This window comes from Scylla paramamosain, chromosome 36, assembly GCF_035594125.1.
Source record: "Scylla paramamosain isolate STU-SP2022 chromosome 36, ASM3559412v1, whole genome shotgun sequence".
Classification (NCBI taxonomy): Eukaryota; Metazoa; Arthropoda; class Malacostraca; order Decapoda; family Portunidae; genus Scylla; species Scylla paramamosain.
In genome coordinates, this window is record NC_087186.1 from 10,041,908 (window position 1) to 10,064,406 (window position 22,499).

General features: G+C 44.2%; 2 protein-coding genes across 6 annotated transcripts in view; both read right to left on the reverse strand.

Annotated features, from left to right (window-relative positions):
- Positions 1–12,233, reverse strand: part of LOC135090964 (neuron navigator 3-like) — a 55,690-nt gene extending 43,457 nt beyond the window's left edge. For all 5 annotated transcript variants that reach the window (XM_063988209.1, XM_063988208.1, XM_063988207.1 and 2 more), the window contains exons 1-3: positions 12,046–12,233; positions 11,672–11,803; positions 11,098–11,287 (exon numbers count right to left, since the gene is read on the reverse strand). In XM_063988209.1, the coding sequence (XP_063844279.1) occupies positions 11,098–11,287; positions 11,672–11,803; positions 12,046–12,118 (395 nt within the window). In that variant the 5' untranslated portion in view covers positions 12,119–12,233. The remainder of the gene's footprint in view (positions 1–11,097; positions 11,288–11,671; positions 11,804–12,045) is intronic.
- A 55-nt stretch (positions 12,234–12,288) lies between these two features.
- LOC135090809 (serine/arginine repetitive matrix protein 2-like) overlaps positions 12,289–22,499 on the reverse strand; it is a 59,638-nt gene continuing 49,427 nt past the window's right edge. Inside the window, exons 4-7 of the mRNA XM_063987875.1 lie at positions 18,965–19,173; positions 14,166–14,292; positions 13,512–13,619; positions 12,289–13,366 (exon numbers count right to left, since the gene is read on the reverse strand). Of these exons, the coding sequence (XP_063843945.1) occupies positions 12,313–13,366; positions 13,512–13,619; positions 14,166–14,292; positions 18,965–19,173 (1,498 nt within the window). The 3' untranslated portion in view covers positions 12,289–12,312. The remainder of the gene's footprint in view (positions 13,367–13,511; positions 13,620–14,165; positions 14,293–18,964; positions 19,174–22,499) is intronic.

The following is a 22,499-nucleotide window of genomic DNA, read 5'->3' on the forward strand; positions in this document are numbered from 1 at the left end:
AGTGTTTTAAAAGGAATTAAAAGGTTAAAGTGACAGAGTACGTAAATGGTATTCTTTTCCACGCTTGGCTGGTGAAAAAATGCTAAATGTCCTTAGTGTTTTTGAGGAAAAGAAGGGGAAAAAATGACTTACTGAACCCACGCTAACGAGTAAACAGTTCTCTAAGGCTTGGACAATCAAATGGGGAGCGAGCAAAGCGCAAAAGAACCCAGATTAACTCCCGAGTCGTACACTAAGTCGAGAAAAATGATATTGAGGATTTAATTTTTCTTTGATGTGGACCACCTTTGTGTTTATAGAGTTCTCATGTATGGTACGAGTAAACAACGGCTGTGTACCTGCTTTGAACAGAGAGAGAGAGAGAGAGAGAGAGAGGAGAGAGAGAGAGAGAGAGAGAGAGAGAGAGAGAGAGTGAGAGAGAGAGAGAGAGAGAGAGAGAGAGAGAGAGAGAGAGATACTTGAACTCTCATCTCATTTATAACCAGTGAATGGAATGAATTATAAACAACAAGAACAAGAACAACAACAACAACAACAATAACAACAATAATAATAATAATAATAATAATAATAATAATAATAATAATAATAACAACAACAACAACTTTTTCTAATATCACAGCGTAGAGCAATGCAAGGAAACAACTTATACAAGATTTATAAGTTAGTTAGAAATGCATTGTAAAAAAAGTATACAGTGACAATAGATTCAGGACACTCACGCAGAGGTACTGAGAATACTGAGAAGTCTGGCGCCCTTCTGCCACTCCTTCTGTGTCTGTGAGTCGATACCCGGCCCTTCTCCAGCGTCCCCTCCCTTGGAATAATTCACAAGTCTCCTGGAGCCCCCGGCTGTCCCTCCCTGCGCCCTTCGCCAGCCACAACGCAGTACGCTATCCCACTACGAGTCTTGTTGTAGGATCGACTGTTGGCGGTATGCAAAGCTAGATTGGATTTTTAATGTAAGAGGGGCACTGGCCAAGAAAAAGGAAGAAAAATCAATAAAAAGACCCACTGAGGTGCCATTCCCTAAAAAGCCAAGTGGATTATTTAGAGGATAAGTGAAGGGTTAGTAAATGTTACTGAACGAGTGTTGAATGGCGGTTTCATCAAGGGATCGCCACGTGTAGGCCTGATGGCTTCTTGCAGCTTCCCTTTCCTTACGTTCTCAAGGTCAGTAGGGATTTAATAAACGTGCGAAAACTGGTGAACGGATATTGAATTATTACTGAAGGGTCACGGGACGGCTGGTGACTAAGAGGGTTCACTGCACACGAGTCTTTCACCGTCCATCAGTGCGGGACGTGTATGGACATAAAAGTGTCATTCAAAACAGAAGCTAAGCGTGGCGTGGGGACAGTGACCAGCATTTAGATGGCTTTGCTCTCTCACCACGACTATTTTCAAAGGCCACAGAGATGATTAACTGAGATCTCAAGACTATTTCTCCTTTTAGTAGTGTAGAAATCTTGTTAATCTGTCACTGGAACCTTAAAAACACCCTTAAAAACACGTGTAACTGGAGGTGCGGCCGAGAAGTGTTTCAGAATACGGTCTTGTGTGACGCTGTACTGGAATGGAAAGAGTGACGCACCGCCCTTGAAAGAAAGATAAGTACGTAGGAAAGAGTGACGGAGGAAAATTGTACTCTTCTGACGGTGAAGCCTTCGTCAGTAGCGGAGGAAGTGACGTCAGCGAGATTATAGTGGGAACAGCGATTTTACTACTACCCTCCTCCTCCTCTTCCTTCTTCTTCTGGGTCCTTCAGCGTTCCTCTTTCCGTCTCTCCATTTCTTCCTCCTCATCTCAATCCTTCCTTTGGCGCCTCAGCTTTCCTCAGATCATTCCTCCTCCTCCTCCTCCTCCTCTTGCGTCATATATCTGCTCCCAAAGTCAGCTGACGCACCATATAGCAGGTGACAGGAGGATGAGGAAGAGAAAGAGGAGGAGGAAGAAGGAGAGATGAAGAAGAGGACGATGACAACGAGAATAAAAAAAAAAAATAGTAAAGAAAAGGAAGGCACAAAGAAGGTAAATGAAACGAAGAAGATACGGAAGAGAAGGAAGAGAAAGAGGAGGAGGAGGAGACAAGAATAGCGAGGGAGGAGCAGTAATATCAGCCCAGGGTCCACGAAGATCGAACACATGACGGGTAATAGCAGCAAAACAGGACGGGAGCATGACAAGTGGTTCCGGCCGCGTCAGTCCTCGCCACACAATAAAAGTGAAGGAAAAAAAAGTGAGATTGACCGCGTTCAGTAAATCAGGTTTGTTCCCTCATGTCTGTTTGTCTGTATGTCTGTGAACGAAAAGAAATGCGAATAATGTAATGTCATGTGTATTTAATTGATTTTCCTGGTCTTTTTCTTATTTTTTTTACTCTTCTTTGTTAGTTTTTTTTTTTACTTTGTTTTTCATTTTTCTCTATTTTCATGTTTACTCCTCTTTTTTATCTTGTTGTTCTATTTTTCGTGCAATAATTCATATTTTAGGTGTGTTTAGAATGGAAACCCAGTAGAGACTAATAGTGATATGACGTATGAATGCAATTTTTAAAGAGTTTTTGTACGTTTTCCTTATTTTTCATCGCTTCGTAATATTAACATAACTACAATAGAAGTTTGGTATTTAAATTTTTCTACAATATTTTTTTGCAATGAATCGGATTTCAAACCTAACTAGAAACAACGTAACCGTAAAAATTATGCTAATATAACGTAAATGTACGATAATTTTTAGTTTATGCACGTCTGTTTAAGTGAATCGTACGCCAGGCACTTCCCACTCATGCACATTAACGGTTTTGCGATCATTCGTCTCTTAAATGTAACTAAAAACACAAAAATAAATAAATATCCTAACAAAAATGTGTACGCATATTTTTTTTTATAGTTTTTTGCGAGTCTTTTCCCCCGTAAATCGTACGTGACATGTAGGTATCGTACCGGAGCATGTTTAATCCCAGCTAGGAACAAGGTAGGGGTAATTCACTCGCCCCTGGCTAATCCTGACCCTTTGTGGTGAGGGGAGGGAAAAAAAAAAGTTCTAATCTCGAGGCTCCCAGAAAAATAAGTTCTTAAATTCTCTTGTGCGGAAATGTTGACCTGGCTTGACCTTGCTTTAACCTTTCAGCCGCCCACATGGAGGCTCCACTATGCATGAGGTCTGACCTGCCCCCTCCCTCTCCCACTCCCCTGTTGTCCCTGATCCCCTCCTCCCATGAGACATTAATGATCTCTGCAAGGGGAGGGAAGAGGGAAGAGGGAACAGGAGGGAAAGGGGGAAGGGGAAATGGAAGAGAGGGAAGAAGAGAAAAGAAGAGGAGGAGGAGGTGGGATGAGCGCTTCTTTTCTTCTCTCCCTGTGACCACTTCCTCTTTTGTAAATATTACCGACACACACACACACACACACACACACACACACACACACACACACACACACACACACAGAAAGACATCATACAATAAACATTCCGTCTTTTGCTACGAATTTCTCCTCCCCCCAAAAAAAAAAAAAGCAAGACAAGACGAAACAACATTATCATTCCTAGACGGATCGCCTTGGAGAGAGAGAGAGAGAGAGAGAGAGAGAGAGAGAGAGAGAGAGAGAGAGAGAGAGAGAGAGAGAGAGAGAGAGAGAGAGAGAGAATAAATACATCTTTCTTTCCCTTCTGTGTGGCAAAGGGGAGGAAACGTGAGGAGGGAGTTAAAAGTCTGGAAGAATGATGGAGGAGGTGTGTTTAATAGTGGCTAAATCCCTACCCCCCTTCCCCCTACCCCCTCCCCCTCCCTGCTGTGCTTTATGAGCAGTAAACGCCCACTTTCTTTCTTTATTCCTCCCTTTCCCCCTTCTCTCTCTCTCTCTCTCTCTCTCTCTCTCTCTCTCTCTCTCTCTCTCTCTCTCTCTCTCTCTCTCTCTCTCTCTCCCTTTTATCCCTCCGTTCCTTCATGTTTCTTGCTTCCAACCTGTTTTCTTCTCTCATCTGATTCTCTTTCTCTCTTATTTTTCCTTTTTCCTCCCTTTCTTTGTTTTATCACGACTAGCATTCTCACTCTCTTCCTTTTCCTCCTATTCCTCCTTCTTTCATTCCAACTGGTTTCTTTCTTCACTTCCTTCCTTCTTTTCTTCTTTGTCTGTTCCTTTCTTTACTCAAGTTTAGCGTTCTTCTCTAACCCTTTCTTCCTTTTTTTAAGCCAAGTTTGGTCTCTAACTTTTCTTCCTTTCTTCTTTCTTCCCTCTTCTTTCCTTTTCTTCCATGCCTCTTTTTCTTTCGTCAGTTTGTTTCTCCTACCTCCTCTTCTTCTTCTCTATCTCTATTTCCCTTTCTTCAACCTAGTTTCTCCTGTGCCTTCTTTCTCTCATTTTCTCTTCCTCTCGGTTCTCTTCCTTACTTAAGACTTTTTCATTCTAAACCTTTCTTCCCCTTTCTTCTTCTCCTTCATTCCTCCGTCCATTCCTAGCTCAAGAAATTCCCAAACCACTCCTTTCTTTCTTCCTTCTTTTCTCTTACTTCGCTTCTTCCCTCGTTTCTCATAATTCACATTCGTTCTCGTTGTCTCTTGTTTCCCCCTCTCTCTCTCTCTTCCTTCCTTCCTTCCTTTCTCCGGCAACAGGAACCATAATATTTTTTGTCCTCCTCTTTTCCCCTCCCCCAGCTCCCCCGTTTGTTTCCTCTAATATTTCAGCTTCATTTCCAGCGCGCGATGCTAAAAAATTAATGCAGAGCGGAACCCGACACGTAATTTCGTTAACTGATGGACGAGTTGCGCAATGATCAATAGGACGCAAATTTATGAGAACGAATGAGAGTTGCGCAACGAAATGTTTACTTCGTTAGCACCATTATTTGTCTTCAGAAATTGATTAAAGAAGAAAAACAGCTGCGATTTGCACTTATCGCGTGAGAGAGAGAGAGAGAGAGAGAGAGAGAGAGAGAGAGAGAGAGAGAGAGAGAGAGAGAGAGAGAGAATTTACCAAAGGACAGAAGGGAAGGAAGGAATGAAAGGACGAGGGGATGAAAGGCGAGGAAAGGAGAGAGGAATGGAGGCGTGGAGAGAAGAGAAGGGAAGGAGGGAAGGAGTGAGGGAGGGAAAGAGGGAAGGGAGATCAAAGCAAGCTGAAACGCAGACGAACACGAAGCAGGACTGGTGAAAATCGATATTATCAGTGTAATGACGGTAACAGGTCATAACATTGCTCAGTAGTAGTAGTAGTAGTAGTAGTAGTACGTAGTAGTAGTAGTAGTAGTAGTAGTAGTAGTAGTAATAATAGTAATAGTAGCATCATTATGTGTCGTCATGTTTATCTTTTTTACCTTCCAATTGTTCGCTAAATGCTCTCCTTTCAAACCGCCACACACACACACACACACACACACACACACACACACAATAGGAACAATAACTAAACCAGAATAATACCGAATAAAAAAACAAACTAATTACCTTTCATACTGACCCAAACGAAGAATCAAACAACTTCCCCACACACTCCATCCTTTGCAACACTGCCTGCTCCCCTCTTCCACCTCTTATAACCATCACCGCCTCCCCTCATCCCTGCTCTTCCCCTCATCCCCTCGTCTATATGGGGGTATGTGATCACACGGCCGAGTACGAGGAAGGGGATAGGTGAGGGGAAAGGTAAGGGCTTGTTTCCCCTCGTTTCCCCTGTTTCCCATCATCCGATTTCAAGAGGCTGCCAATCAGTGTCATTCAAAGGGCAAGCGAGGGCTCAGGGTTCAGGGCTGAGAGGTCGCTCGAAGTAGTTCCGAATCAGGGCGTTTCGGAGCTTCAGGTGCTTCAAATCACGGCGGACGAAGGTAATGAGGGAAACTTTTCAGGGTTCATAGTTAAAAAAAGAAGCGCATTTTTTTCTCTTCCTAAAAAATGGAAAGAAAAAATAATAAAGCCTATTACGTTGCGTTTTCTTATTTCTCTCTCTCTCTCTCTCTCTCTCTCTCTCTCTCTCTCTCTCTCTCTCTCTCTCTCTCTCTCTCTCTCTCTCTCTCTCTCTCTTGACGTCATTACTTAATTTAGGGTACGATGATGGTGGAGGAATGAGTGATGGGGTGAAGAAGGGGTGAGGGAAGGATGAGGGGAGAGATGAGGGGAGAAGAGGGAAGGGGTGAGGAAAGGACCAGTTGATTTAGAGGAGTGGGTAGGGAGGATGAGGGAGGGGAAGTGAGGTAGGTAGGGAAGGAGGAGGAAAACCAACATTCTTCTTTCTACCTACACCTGAATTTTACCGTGTGTGTGTGTGTGTGTGTGTGTGTGTGTGTGTGTGTGTGTGTGTGTGTTGGGTTACCAACACACACACACACAACACACACACACCAAAAATCAACATTCATAAGGTGTGTTTTAAAAGTTTTATTTTGTTTTTCCTGAATTTTACTTTAATGTTGAGGAAATGAGAGAGAGAGAGAGAGAGAGAGAGAGAGAGAGAGAGAGAGAGAGAGAGAGAGAGAGAGAGAGAGAGAGAGAGAGAGAGAGAGAGAGAGAGAGAGAGAGAAGGGGAAGGCTAATGACGAAGGAGGTGAAGGATGGACAGGTGAGATGCAGGTGAGATGACGGGGATTTCCCTTGACCTACAAGCTACGTAACACAGTCTCTCTCTCTCTCTCTCTCTCTCTCTCTCTCTCTCTCTCTCTCTCTCTCTCTCTCTCACCGTAACAATTCTTATACCTATCCTTTAGCACAACATGAACAACAACAACAACAACGGCAGTAACATATCGCGGTAGGTTTTCATATTGGCAGTTAATTACAACGCTACAGAGTTGGAGGAGGAGGAGGAGGAGGAGGAGGAGGAGGAGGAGGAGGAGGAGGAGGAAGGAGTAAGAAGAGAGAAAACAAAGCCATGTCGTCTTGCGAAACTTAAGACTTTACTTTCGTTTTCTTTTTTCTTAATTCTACAAGTTCAGAACAATTCAGTCGTCGCATCTTTTTCCCCCGGGACTCGAAACACACTGATGAGAAAACTTTGCACCGCTCACCTGACCGCGTGCACAGGTGCGTGGCGGCGTGGGCGGGCGGGCGGCGGGCGTGCGTGCGTCATGAGGTACAGAAGGATCAGCAACAGGACGCCGGTGAAGGTGAACAGGTACAAACACACGCAAAAGTTCCCATTCATGTCCAAAGAGGAACGGATGAGGAACTGAAGCAACATCTGGGCGTCTCAAGGTTACGGCACTAGAGTATTCATCAAATGTTTCCTTTTTCTCAATAGTTCGTGGGTATTTTTTCATTCACTCAGTTCTGTCATGTGGTTTCAGTCTTCGTATTCAAATTCGTGTATTCACAAACAGGCAACACTTGGTTACCTCAAAATAACACCGAAATATTCACTAAGCAAACTTTTCTTGTATTAATGTTACGTAAGTTTTTCAATTTTAATCGTTCTCATTCGTTTTCTTCTTTAAATTCATAATCTAGCGTGGTTATGGACTAAGATGGCGATCCATTTAAATATATCCATTTCAAATTCCCCATTTAGTTTTCCTTTAAGAAATGTGAACAGCAAAACCAGCACGAGTGAAAGCAACTGAGAGACACAAAGATAAACGAGGCAAGAGATGAAGTGAGGGAAGGCATTGACTCCGGCACTACCAATACCTCACCTCCTCCTCCTCTTCCTCTTCCTCCTGTTGCTGCCGCCGCATTATCCACAGCAGAGTCGCAGCATTAAGGCTCCCACACGCCTCAAAGCTTCGCAACGCCACCCGGTGTTCCTCTAAGCACTCCTCGAAGCTTCGCGAGACAGATGAGTGATGAGGGACTTCTCTGATCCTCTCTCTCTCTCTCTCTCTCTCTCTCTCTCTCTCTCTCAAGTTGGAACACAAGCCAAAGCAATGCAAATAAGGAATGAAATGAGAAAAAAGTGAGGGTCGGGGGAAGCTCAGAGAGAGAGAGAGAGAGAGAGAGAGAGAGAGAGAGAGAGAGAGAGGAGAGAGAGAGAGAGAGAGAGAGAGAGAGAGAGACAAGGTCAAGGTTAAAGAGGAGGAAGAAAAGAGGACAAACCACTCCACGCGTCAGTCCAAACAAAACGAAGCTTGTCCTCCTTTTTTCCTCCTTCTTAAGCTTCACGAAGCGAAAAATGCGAGTCACTACAAACCACACCAAACCTACGACTTGACTCACTCCACACCTGCTGCTGCTGCACACACAAGTCGCATATTAGTAACACCACACGGCACGCAGGTTTGTAAGGGAGGAAGGGAGATATGGAAACACACCTGCATGCTATTTTCAAACACTCACCGCTTGACTCCTTCACCATCTCCTCCTACTCCTCCTTCTCCTCCTCCTCCTCCTCCTTCCTTCCTTCTCCTCTGGCGTGTTCCCTTCTGCCTTCCTCTTATCGTTAAAACACACTCGTCTCTTCTCCCGCGTCCTTACTTTTTTACATCTTCGTCTAAAACGCCTCCCTCGTCAAAGGGAGGAGGTTCTGACGAAGGGGTGGCGGTGAGGAGAGAAGGCCCCTCCTCTGTGTCCTCTGTGCCACCACTTCGAGTCCCAGAGTGCAGGAGGAAATTGGTGAGAAGCATAAAAGAGGAAAGAATTGCATTGACACCGAAAAACAGGCTGGAAAAGATGCCAAAAAGGGAGTGTTGACAAAAATGCAGAATGTTTGGCAGGAAAGAAGAGTGAAAGAATGAGGTAACCATTATCTTTAAGTGGCATCTACATACATACATACATACAGAGGAGGGAAGAAAAATGTATGAAGGATAAAGAATAGATGACATAAGAGAGGCAGACAAACTTACAAAGACGCAGCATTTATAGAATAATCAACACTTATTTACACTGTACACACACACACACACACACACACACACGAATATCAGAGAGAGAAATAAACACCAACAGGAGCAAAAACAACAATAACAACAGCAACAACAACACACACAGTCGCGCCACAGCAAACACCATCTATCCCCTTCCAGGACACACCGGCAAAAAGCAAATGAATAAATAAATAACAATAATTATGCTCTCATTTCCCACGCTGGCCATGAATTAACCAGTGGCAGAGGGAATGATCTTGGGAGAGCGGCTAATCATGCACATATATAACCTACAGCCACGTAAACTGCAAAAATCCTACACTAGAACTTTGTAAATTTGAGGTACAAGTTTAGTAAGTCAATAATTTCTATACACAAATCCATGAATGAAATAAATAGTTAAAAACAAGAGCCATGATATTTTGAGAGCAGTTTGACCATTGACCCCACGTGATGTAAAATAAATGTACGAGTAAATGCGAAAATAAATGGATAAATGAATCAATTTCTCCTATACACGAAAATAAACGAGTGAAACAGTTATAGGAACCATGAAATTTCGGGGTTAATTAAGCATACACAGACCCCACGTAATGGAAAATGAGTGAGGAACCTTGTAAATAAAAGCGTAAGTGTGTAAATAAATAGAATAATTCGAGGGAGTCAGTTCTCGTGTCGCGTGTCTAGCCTGGTCATCGTCACCACTATTTTGAAACCCCTAGAGGTGAAGAGGCGCATGGTTCTGTCTGTACGTGGTCTAGTCTACCACATTACGTTATAAAAACACCATACAACACCAAAACATTCCGCAGAAGTAATGAAAAGACGTGAAAATCAACATTAATCATCTTTTTCATCTGCGAAATGGATTGGAGACTAATAATCATTGGTGTCATGCGGGTGTGTTGTGGCGGGAGGTGAGACAAGGCGAGGCGAGGCGAGGCGAGGCGAGGTAAGGTGAGGGGAGGTGAGGCGACAGGAAACAAGGGTAAGTGTTCGCTAATCCAAGAAGTCTGGACGGAGTTTGAAAGCATGAGTCACCACGGAGCGGCGGCCAACACCCAAATCAATACTGCGCCTCCGTTTTCTTCCTCCTCCTCCTTCTCCCGTGACAGAGAATGGAAGGATCTAAAGGTGGACTTCGGTGTTTTGAGCTGAGAGTGAACTGGGAGTAGACGAGATTGAGACCGGAGTGTAAGTGAACGGAATACAAATATAATACAAATATAATAGTGAACTTCGGTAATTTAAGTGAATTGAGAGGACTGAATAGACGAAATGTAAACACAATACCAGTCATACATACAAAAAAAGGTAATAATGATGATAAATTAGGCCAGGATATAACTTTCACTCGCACAAAACTAAATTAGCAGCGAAAATGAAATGAAACTCTCCTGGTCATAACAACACTGGGGTTACTTATTTTTCCTGATCGTATATGAAAAAAAAAACGGTTTCATAACGGCCGACGTTCAAAATCGAAAAAAAAAAAAAAAATAGCCAATAGTCCGCCTGTGCAAGTGTATCAATACCGATTTTAATTACGACCCAAAATTTCATCCACTCTAAATGGCGGCGATGCTCTAATTCCGCTGTTATTGGGTGCATCATTTGATTAAAACTATTTACTGCTCTTTACTGAATTGCCTCCCGCCACACTGAAAGGTTCCTGTGCTATGGGGCTGTCTGGTCTGCTCTGGTATGGTGTAGTCTGGTCTGATTATAGAATTGTTTAGGTCTAAGATCGAACTGACTTGCGTTTTGTTGTTATGCAGCACCCGCCAATGAAAGAGGAGGTAGGGTTAATTGTTGTAGTTGGGTTTATATGAGTTGAATGGTCTAAGCTTGGACAGAACGGTTACGTGTTATTAGCTTATGTTCGTATGTGGAGCTAACCTGTTGTTGTTATGTTGATATCGAGAGGCAAATTTGTAACTTCGACAGAAAGGGCAATGCTGCTTACGGGAAGTATGTGCGCCGTCTCGAAAAATTTGGACTTAGTGGCGACTATCCAAGAACGTGATGACTGAAAATGTGCTCGAAAACACCTCATGATATTCAGCCACTCTCACAAACACTCCGGGAAGAAAAACACCCACGTACACCCAGGAAACACTCAGGGACACCGTGGTACACAAGGCAAACGAGGCACTGAAAAACAACGGTACACCTACACCAAAACAATGATACACATCCAAGCACCAACACACACACACACACAAACACACATTTCTCCCAGGTACACTCCGGAGCACACTTTTATCTTCCCCCAAACATGAAAAGTAGATAAGATTAACTCACCTATCGTCTTGAATGAAGTGTTGCACCTTGTTCATGCTCTCGTGCACCTGGCGCATGCCCTCCTTGAAGCGCTGGTTGAGGCGGTGGGCGTACAGCGAGGCGCCGCCCTCACTCATGTACCCGTCCAGGTCAGAGGAGTTGCCAGACCTGTAGCCAACGTTCCTCAACACATCCCCGTCTGACATGTAACCTGAGGGAGGGAGGGAAGGGTTTTGTCGAATGTGTTAATTTGATGCAGGTGTATGAGACTTGTTCGTTAGTGATAGCTTCCGTTAGGTATTCTTTGCCAAGATTATGTCCTCTCTGAGCGTGATGAGTCTTTAGAACTGACAGAAGACTACAGGGACTGCCACATGTAGACTTTTTGCAGCTTCCCTTGTCTTCTTATGTTCAAGTTCTTATGCTTTATGAAAAACAAGTTTGTATGTAGTCTATGGGGATTCTACGTAAGTGTTGAAGTTAAGATCGTGTCTTCAGATAAGGGAGAGGCAATGAGAAGCTGAAGAGAACACATTCTAACACAAGCTACCCTAGTCCCCCTGTCAGTGTGGGGAAGGAATGCCTCTCAGCTCACCATTGGTCAGCTCCACGCTCTCCAGGTCACTATAGTCCGCGTCCAGCACCTGGTTGTTCCCTGGCGGCCGCTTGAGGTGCGGGCCGAGGCGCATCCCCTTCTGAGGCACCGTGTTGGCGGTTTCCTGCAGGGCTGTTGAGGAAGATGGAAGCGACCCAAGTCAGTAAGATGCATGTCTTGACAGAGGCCTTTTTTGACCTCTCAGTCAATGATTACCTAATTTTTACAGATCTACATCTAACTGTTTTTAATACAGCTCATCAAGAAGTCATAACATATACGTGTCTATTGTATCAGGTAACAAATATCATTGCAAGTAGTCTCCTAGTGCAAATACACGGTCCATTAGCCTAAAGGCGGATGTCTGCACTCACCAAGCCTGGAGACATGGAGGGAAGGGCGGCACAGTGCGCGCCTGGTGGAGGCCGAGGCCCCGCATGTAGCCATACTGCGAGGTGCGCACCAGCGGCTGCATCGGCTTGATATTCAGGATCACCTCGTCTCCTTCCTCTCCCTCGGGCTTCTCATCCACCTGTGGACAGCGTGAAGTGTGGAACATAACAGATGACAATATACTGACAACTACTGACACGTATACACACTGCGGCGCCACACAGCCTGTGCCGCCATGCATCCATCGCTTACCTTCCCATCTTGTAGTCGGTGACGCTGTCGTCCTCGGAGCTGGTGGGCTTGTAGATGACGGACGAGTTGCCGGACGAGTTGCTGTTGCTGTGGCCGCTGTTGCTCTGCGACGACTCGCTGATGTTGGAGCCCGACTCTGAAGGAGTGACCAGGTGGTCCTTGTCCCGCGGGATGGGCATCGGGCTCACCAGCGCCACGCTGATGCCCGCGGCGGGCTCCTCACGTCTGCCCAGCTGCTTCTGGCGTGGCAGCGAACCCTTGGGGTCCCGCGGCTCTTGAGGACAATTGGGATCAACACCTGCAGGAGTGGTGGTGGTGCGTGGCGCGCCGCTGCTGCTGCTGCCCTTGGGGGTCGAGGAGCTTGATTGGTGGCGAACCATCTTGTTGTAGTCCTTGGCCTGGTGGGGAGTGTTCACATTGGGCGAAGACGTCGGGGTGGTGGGGCCCGTTCGCTCAGGAGGAGCTGCCTTGGTCTGGCCCTTGACGTGGGCCGTGGGCTTGGGGATGCCGGTGCCTGGCGTGCCTGGGGGAAGGGGGCTGCCAGGTGTGGTCGCTATTCCAGGCTCCACCTGCTGCTGGTGCTGCTGGTGTTGCTGGTGCTGTTGTTGCTGGTGGTGGTGGTGGTGCTGCTGCTGCATCGCCACCGAGTTCTGGTCAGCCAGCATCGCTGAGTTGTCCTTGTGGGAGTTCTCTTTGGGCGGCAGCGCAGGGGGCACCTGGGGATCAGCGAACTGTGCCGAGGCGTCCTGGCGCGAGGCTGCGACCCGTGACTCCTTGGCCTGGTCGGGCTGGGAGTGCGGGGGTGGCTGGGACCGGGAGCGGGACCCGCCATCCAGCTCCAGAGTAAGCTTCTCACTCTTCTTGCCGGAGCGCTCCTCGCGGCCGCTTCTTTCGCGGCTCTCGCCCCGCTCAGCACGGGGATCGCGGTGCGCCTTGTGGCCTCCCCGCGGCGAGCCTCGCGATCCCTCCCGCTCTTCCCGTTCCTTCTCCTTCCGTGAAGACTTCGGAGATTCCTTGCTGTCCTTACTGCTCGATTTGGAAAACTTTGACCTGCAAGGGAGAGGCGCCGCGTTAGTGGGACCGTCACGTTCACCTGAGGGTGGCAGGCACGCCTCTATTCTGAACCAATCGCGGGTCAGGCGGTAAGGTGGACAAGGGGACAGGGGGGAGATGTGAAGCGAGCAAGGAGCAGTACCTGATGCCGCGAAGTCCCTGAGGTTTGGCGGGGGGCGGCGCGCCTCCCTGCTGCACGTCAGCGTGGCTCGCCTGGTCACTGCTGCTGCTGCTGGTGCTCACTGGCAAGCTGCACATACACACCACAGTTAGTGAAACGCACACACACGCACACGCACAGGTGAGAGTCAGTTCTATACACCCCGCAGCCCTCCCAGGTGTTACAGTGTTGGCAGTGTTGGCCGCGCCTTACCAATTACCACTAAGCGGCTGGAGCAAACACTCGTCTGTCACCAGCACACACAGGCGCGGCGTGAAGGAGTTAAGACATGCTCCGTGTTTGTCTCCCTTGTTAAACTGGATTAATTGGCTAGCACTGTAAAACCCCGAGACAGGCAAAGGTTGTGGAAGCAAATTAGTTCACCTTTTCCCTACCTGAGTAATGTTTTCTGAGACCCTAATGAGGTGTGTTGGGGAGAAGGGGAGGATGGATGAGTAACCCTTTAGGGGGGATGACGAAACCCGCCAGGACAGACACACCTGTGCTAACACCTGGTTGTTCATTCACACGTAACTTAGCTTAGGCAGGGGCAGGGTAAGGCAAGGTGTGGCAGGGACGGACAAGCAGGGTGAGGAGTGAAGCGAGGCAATAAAAAAAGGGCGGGGCGGGGCGTACCTCTGATGGGGCGGCAGGGGCGGCGGCTTGGCGTCAGAACACACACTAGTGGAAGAATCTGATCGCTCCGACCTGGCACTACTGAAGCCACTGCTACTGCTCGTCCGCTTGCTCACGCCGCTGCTGCCTGAGGGAGGAGCGGAGAGTAGCGTTAGGTGTGACGCTGCTGGAGGCGCTGAAGAAGTGGGGTTGTGATGTGTCGTTGTCGGGTACTATTACCAGTAATCGTAGTTCTAATAGTGATAATGGTGGTAGTGGTAATAGTTATTCTCGTAACATAGAATCTCATGTATGTATATAAATAACGACTGAAATTCAAAGCAACACTATAAATTATCAAATAAAAACACACGTGCAATGTGGCAATAAAACAGTAGTAGTAGTAGTAGTAGTAGTAGTAGTAGTAGTAGTAGTAGTAGTAGTGGTAGTAGTAGTAGTAGTAGTAGAGATAAAGATAACACCATCCCGTTACATAACCGAACACCAATAATGACATGGAATCCAACACAGCGGCGCGTGTGGAGGCGAGGAGAAGCGTTGGTCGGGGCGGTGATGAAGCGTTACGGCGACAGTGACGAGCGGCGGCAGACCATTCGCACAAATAGCATTGCCCTCAGACACCTGCAACATCCACGGGCGACACAGACTTGCACGGAGCGAGAGTCGAAAGTCAGGGAGGTCAGGACAAGACCAGACGGGGCAATAACCATGGTAGTCACTGTTAATTTCGCATAGTTTTAACACGTGATGGCTCAACTCAATCAAGGCAGCCAGCGACAAAACTCCCGAATCGCGTGTTCCGAAGCTTCTTTCCCGTTTTTTTTTCTTTTGTTTTTGTTTTCATCCGAGTAAATAAGATAAAAGGGAAGCGAGAGGGATGTTGTAAGACCAGCAGGCTGCTGATATTCAACGAGGCCCGGGGAAATGAAGATGAGAGAGAGAGAGAGAGAGAGAGAGAGAGAGAGAGAGAGAGAGAGAGAGAGAGAGAGAGAGAGAGAGAGAGAGAGAGAGAGAGAGAGAGAGAGAGAGTTCATGAAAAGGAAAGATAACAAAACGTATGATAAAAAAAAACAAATAAAACGAACAATTATTCCGTTCTTTACAAAATGAAACCCGAAAAAAAAGGGTAAATGACCAAGAATACTGTTTTTTTCATAAGTCAGGCAACAAAAGTATAGACACAAAAGAGAGAGAGAGAGAGAGAGAGAGAGAGAGAGAGAGAGAGAGAGAGAGAGAGAGAGAGAGAGAGAGGAAACCCACAAGAGTGAACCAATTAAGTGAGGCGGATGGAGCGGCCGCGGGTCTGCTTTTTACTGTGGTTGAGCTCCGATTCCTGAACTGCGGAGGCGTGGCAAGGGACAGAGGGACGGAGAGATGGAGAGAAGGCAAGAGGGAGAGACAAAGGAGGGGAGGAAAGGAAGAGGGAGAAAAGAGGGCGAGACGGGGAAGGGATAGGGAAGGCAGGAGGCACAAGGGGTCTACCTGGCCTGTAAATTAAGTTAGGAAGGAGGTGAGGTCTCGTTGAGCGCTGTGTCAAGGGAAGTTAATGAAGTTACGGAAGATTGGGAGAGCCGGCGCCAACATGGTTACGTAAAAAAAGTGAAAAAAAAAAGAAAAAAAGTTGTGTAGGAATTAGTGATGCTGAGGGGGATAAGGATGAATAATGATTAATTTAAGAATGGAAATTGTTTGGTTGCGATTAAGGAAGGTAAAGGGCAAGGTGGGATAAGGTAGAATAAGCTAGAATCTTTAACACCCTAAAAGAGCGAAATACTTATCAGTAGTTTGTAGTTTTAACACACTTCTTCTTTTATTGCAGTAACTCTACATAACTTTTCTCAGGGTAGCAATAAACAACAGCCACTAAGAGACCTAAATTATTCAGTCACACTATTTCTCTGTCAGTTGAGTCTTAATCATAGTTTAAACATACACAACATTTTATCGAACTTAAGAACGCAGATAAGTAGAGTTAACAGAAACACGTGATTAATTTAATTATCTGTAAAGGAGTGAGTTGAAAGACAAATAATGTATGTTAACTGGAATGACAACACGACAAGTAACAAAACCAGAGATGAATATAGACAGACTTTAGACGTTCTTGTGAGGGAAAGTATAATTTAAAGTCAACTAATAGCAGTAAACCACGCACATAGGTTTTGTCAGAGGAAGGAAGATTACAACATAAGTGAGAAACAGGTTAACGAGTATGAGAACAGATGTATTAATGAAACAAGGAAAGAAATACAGATAATACGCTCTAGGTAAACAAGTAAAAGGGGCAAATATTTTTACATAGGAAGAAAGGGAAGAAAAAAAAAGCAGGTACAGGTAAATTAGAGCATATAAAACCCATAATTCCTGGATATTTTTTAGAAGGGGAAAAAGAAAGGACAGGTGGAGCAACGTAAATGAGGAGGTAAAGAGAAGGTACAAGAAGGGGGGAGTTGAAAAGAAGCCCGAGTGAACCTTAATGGCCGAATCTTTAAGGTTGATTCTTTAAGGGAATGAGCGGCAGGGTAAAATCAGGGTAAAGGTTAACGAGAAAGTGAAGCCTTAAAACACAGGTAGGAGCCTTACGGGAACTGAGGAAAGACGGTATGTTTCTAAAGCTTCTATTTCACACCACCAATGGGAACAGGTGGGTGGGGAGGAGAGGTGGGGATAATGAATGAGAGAGAGAGAGAGAGAGAGAGAGAGAGAGAGAGAGAGAGAGAGAGAGAGAGAGAGAGAGAGAGGAGAGAGAGAGAGAGAGAGAGAGAGAGAGAGAGAGAGAGGCTGAATGGAAAAATGAATGAAGAAGAAGAAGAAGAAGAAGAAGAAGAAGAAGAAGAAAAAAGAAGAAGAAGAAGAAGGACAAAGAGAGGATAAGCACTAAGGAGAAAACATTAACGAGAAACAAAGAATGAAAGAAGTTGTTCTAAATGAAAGAGATGAAAGGAGAGAGAGAGAGAGAGAGAGAGAGAGAGAGAGAGAGAGAGAGAGAGAGAGAGAGAGAGAGAGAGAGAGAGAGAGAGAGAGAGAGAGAGAGAGAGAGAGAGAGAGAGAGAGAGAGAGAGAGAGAGAGAGAGAGAGAGAGAGAGAGAGAGAGAGAGAGAGAGAGAGAGAGTTACGTGTGTATGAGAAGACGTGTACATGAACACACTTGTGTACTATAAACACTTGTGTGTGTGTGTGTGTGTGTGTGTGTGTGTGTGTGTGTGTGTGTGTGTGTGTGTGTGTGTGTGTGTGTGTGTGTGTGTGTGTTGTTGCTGCGTGTGAAAGAACTATTGAGAAGCAGAAAGTTGAAAGGAAAGCCACTTTTGGATGAAGAGGAAAAGGAAAAGAATGAGGAAGCGAGGAAGCAAGAGAGGGAAGGAGGAAGGAGGGAAGAAGGAAGGGAGAAAATACAAAACAATGAAGATAAAACTGACATAAAAAAGAATCACAACGCCACAAATGGATAAAAGTGACTAAACAGGAGTAATATTGAAGAAAAGACGGAAGGAAGGAAGGAAGGAAGAAAGGAAAGACGGTGATAAACTGACTCGGTTAACACACTCTCTCTCTCTCTCTCTCTCTCTCTGCAAACTAGTAATACATGATGATATCTCTCACTACACACACACACACACACAACACACACACACACACACACACACACACAGTAATGTAATCAAGAGAACTAATTATCACTATATATATATCATTACACAACAAACAGTCCTCTTCCTCTTCCTCCTCCACAACCAACTAACGGACTACCTCCTCCCTCTTCCCCCTTCCCCTCCTCCTCTCTCCCCATCCCTCATCCACGGCCCGGCGATCAAAGGGTCCACACAAACAATTTCCTCGCTTGAACTACTGAATTAACGACGTGTTTCATCGTTAAGCGCCGCGGAAAAGAACAAAGACAGCACTAAAAATAAAAAGATGAAGTGAACGATAGACAAAGCAATGCAGTTCTTGAGTTTAAATATCCCCCGCGCCAAAAAAAAAAGAAAAAAAAAAAAAAACGAGTGAGAGTACAAACAGTATGAACACTGAAATTGTAAACGTGGTGGAATATGGGAGTTGATGAATGAAGAGAGACTAAAGATAAGGCAGGTGGAGGTGCGCACAACACGAATCACAGCGGGTTTCCTTGATTCAGCTGTAAAAACTAATTCTGTCAACGCCCATGTCATTTTCCTTGCTGTGCTTCCGACATGCTCCCGGATACTGACCCCTCCCACCTCTCTCTCTCTCTCTCTCTCTCTCTCTCTCTCTCTCTCTCTCTCTCTCTGAGCTGGCAACGTCACTTAGTTCTCTTCCTTTTTGTAATTCTTAACGTTTAATAAAACTTTCCCTTTTAAAATGTTAGTTCAAATGACTTTTTAATTACTTGAATTCAGAGTGACAGAATTAATGAAACAGCGAATCGTAGAGTCACAAATTTACGCACAAACACATGGAAAGGAAAGGAATATGATAACAGGATGAAGAGCAGGAAGAGGAAGAAGAAAAAAGAATCCTAGACAAGTCACAAATTTACGCACAGTCATAAAAAGAAGACAGGAAAATGATATCAATAAAGAGGAAGAACAAGAAGAAAAACGGAGTCACGCATTTATGATCCACAGGAAGAGAAGAAAAAGAAGAAAAAGGAAGAAATAAAGAAAGAAGGAACAAGAATGAGGAAAGGGCTGAATAAAAACACAGATGAAGGATGAGGAAGAAAAAGACGAAAAAAAAAGAATAAGAAAAGAAAAACAAGAACAATAATAATAATAATAATAATAATAATAATAATAATAATAATAATAATAATAACTTACTAGTCGTTTTATTCCTCGCATCCTTCTCCTTGTGGTTGAAAAGCTTGAATTTATCGAGCATGGAGTCCTTGTGCTTGGCGGGCGGAGCGGGGGAGTGGTAGGGCGAGGCGTGCACGTGGTTGCCCGCTGTGTTGTTGTTGTTGTGGCCGCCGCTCTGCCCTGAAGGACCCCGCAGCGACGTCCGCACAAGGTTGGAGGTCCCGCTCGTTCTGAAAGGTTGGGAGAGGATGAGTCTGGTGACCTTGTAAGGATGATTAGGTAGATGATGACTAATTCTAGTTATATATTTCGTTCTTCTTTCTTTCCTACGAGTTTTGTAATTTTGTGTGTTCCCTTGATGAGCTAGAACACATAATATGATAATGAGATGTAGCCTTTTCCGGACTTTTTTCTTTCTTTCCTACGAGTTTGGTAACCATGTGTGTAAGCTGGAATAACGAGAACACAAACAGTCACTCGCTCTTGTGGTTTCTACTTCCTTTCATTAGCGCGAGGTTGGTAACTGTGTGAGTAAGCGAGAGTGATTAACTAAAAGATAAGTAATCACTAATTCTAGTCATCTTTCTAACCTTTTCTCTCTTTTCTAACCTTGTGTGTACGCTAGAGTAACTAAGACGCGAATAATCACAAATTCTACCTCTTCCTATTTTTTTTTCTACCTGTAAAAAAAAAAATAAAAAAAAATAAAAAAAACTGAATTCAAACTTGTCTTCCACTTCCAAAACTTCCTTTCCCAGTACCAAAGATTCTACTGAGAGCGCTATTTATAAGAATGTTGCCAGCACCACACAAAGGATGTATTTCCGGGGGCAGTTTACCGATGCGTGTGTGGCGGGAGTGGATGAGTTTGATCTTGTGAACGTCTGCTGATGATTTGATGGATGAATATTATGGAGTAGGTGAGTTTGGTGATCTTGTTTGTCTGTCTGGTATGTAATAGAGTGTAATGTGCGTCTCTTTGAATACTGGTACATGAATGGTGTGGAAAAGTGAGTTTGATCCTGTGCATTAGTAAAAGCTCGTACCAGCTTTGTGTTGAAAATAATGTCAGGTGGACTTTACGTAGTGTGTATCTTTAGGGGGTTATTTCACGTGTTTATCTTCCAGTAAGTAACAGGCGTGACCTTTTGAAGCAACACAAGGTGGGAGTAAGTGCCTTTGTCCTGTGTTTCGTGGAATGTCTGAGCGTTACGTAATACACAAACTTAACTAAGAATATAATTGTGGTGTAAATAGTTCTCAGGAAAACAAATAAATAAATAAAAATAAAAATAAAAAAAGTAAATAAATAAAACAAGAATAAATAATGAAATAAAGACAAAAGAGGTTCGTGTTGCGTCATGGTTGCAAGTATGAATTCTGCTCTTTATTCTTTATAGGAAAATAGAACAATACTGTCATGATAATGGTCAAGGGTCGGCAAACAGAAACAAGTAAGCCAATTAAAAGCACACATTATCCTCATCACTAATTCCATATGATAAAAGACACTCACAATTTTCTTTTGAGACTGGTATCTTTAATGGCTCTTTTTTGTTTTCTTTGCTGTCTTTTTGTTTTCCTTGTCCATAAAAAAAAGTAAATAAATAAAGTAAATAAATCTCTTTGATATAAACCTAACTGAAGGAAAGCAAAACACGAAACACAAGCATTCTGATGTAAGCTGCGAAGTGTTGATTCTGGCTGGCACAAATGACGTACAGTAAAGAAGCATTTTGATATGAATTATCTATTGTTTAGTCTGGCAAGATGGATCAAAACATGACAAAAAAATAAGATAAAATAAAATAAAATAAAACAATAAAATAAAATAAAATAAATAAATAAATAAATGATAATAATAAAAACTAAATAAAGTAAAATAAAATCTCACGTGTTTAAAGTTCTGTTTAGCACAATAATCCAAACATGACAGAAACTAGAAACACATTTCTACATGGTGTACAGTGTTCAGAGCTTTAAACACAATTCAAAACCTTAAAAAAAAAAAAAGCATAAAAATATCACATGATTAATATTCACTTTCCTATAATTAAAACAAGACACATTTCAACATCAGTGTCCAGAGTATAGCATGATTAAAACCACAACTTAGAACCTTTCATAGTTTAGCACATTTACCTGACAGGCTTAGGCTTCCACTGCTCCACGCCCATAGCTGAGGGCGGGGCGCGCGTCGCTCCCGCCACACACTCGACGTTTGTAACCATTCAGACTCTCGCTCACTAGTCACTAAACAAAGAAGCACTCACACAGTCACAAGGATACACTCACAAGTCCTCACCGCTGCGCCACATGTCCCGATGCACCCTGTTATTATCCTGCAACATCCACGACGAGCCCGGTTTATGAAGGATACCCGTGGGAACTGAGTTTACGTGACACGAATGAACGGAAACGGAAGAAGAAAACGAGGAGGCTGCGCTGGATTTACGCCGACATGACTCACGCACTGCTGTTCTCCTTTTATGTTTGTATCCCACCACTGCCACCAATTGCATTCGCTGGTAGCAGGGATAATAATTAAAATGGCGTCTGTACAGTATGTTTGCACTAATAGGGAGTAGAGAGCAGCACTGGTAGTCTATTTTGTGTAGTGATGGTCGTCCTCTGCTCTTGGTTCACCTTCTTTACATATTTCCACAGTAAAGCTCCACATAAACCACGCACACAACACAACCACACCAACAAGCACTCATACTCTCCCCCACAAACAACAGTAGCTGAGAATTCCACTTCTTTTCCCTTCTTTTATACTCCAGTTTTCTCAATAGTTACAACAGTAAAAAGCAAACAACTTGAACTTCGTTTTTGTTAAGACTTTCCCCAATCCTATCTCAATAGCTTCTAACAGTCCCTAGTGGAAGGCACTTAGGATTTTCAAGGAAGCTTTCAAGGTTATAGTGACAGCTTAACAAGGAGCATACGCACAATGTCAATAGGAAAAAAAATATGCATGGAAACTTATATAATCACATCTACTATTAAAAAAATTCTTATAAGAGACCGAAACCTTTAAGAAGACTTGGCTTTACGGACACAGGAATCTAATCGTACCTGAGACACCCTTATTACCCTTATGAACACCACCACCACCACCAGCACAACAATATCAAAGCTTTAGGCGGAAATAACCAACGTACACGCCACCAGATACGCCCCTGTGCTGGGTAAAGCCTCTGGGGCGTGACTACCCTTAAGTAACACGTAGGGCTTGAGCTGGCTCCTACAAGTTATAAGTCTTAAGGGAGTGATGAAGACAAGAACACTCATTAGCATTGAAATTGGAGTGAAGATGGATATAAAGAAGAGGGAGAAGGGGGAATGGGAAGGCTGAGAAAAGTAGTAGGTAGATATGGAGGAATAATAAGACGTGCGTGAGAGAGAGAGAAATGGAGAGGAATAAAGGACGAAAGAAGCAGAGAAACAGGATATTATTTTGATTAAGGAGGGAATAACAGTGACAGAGATAAACGATAAACAGGAAAACGGAAGACAATATAGATAAAAGAAACAATAACAGATAAAAATAAGA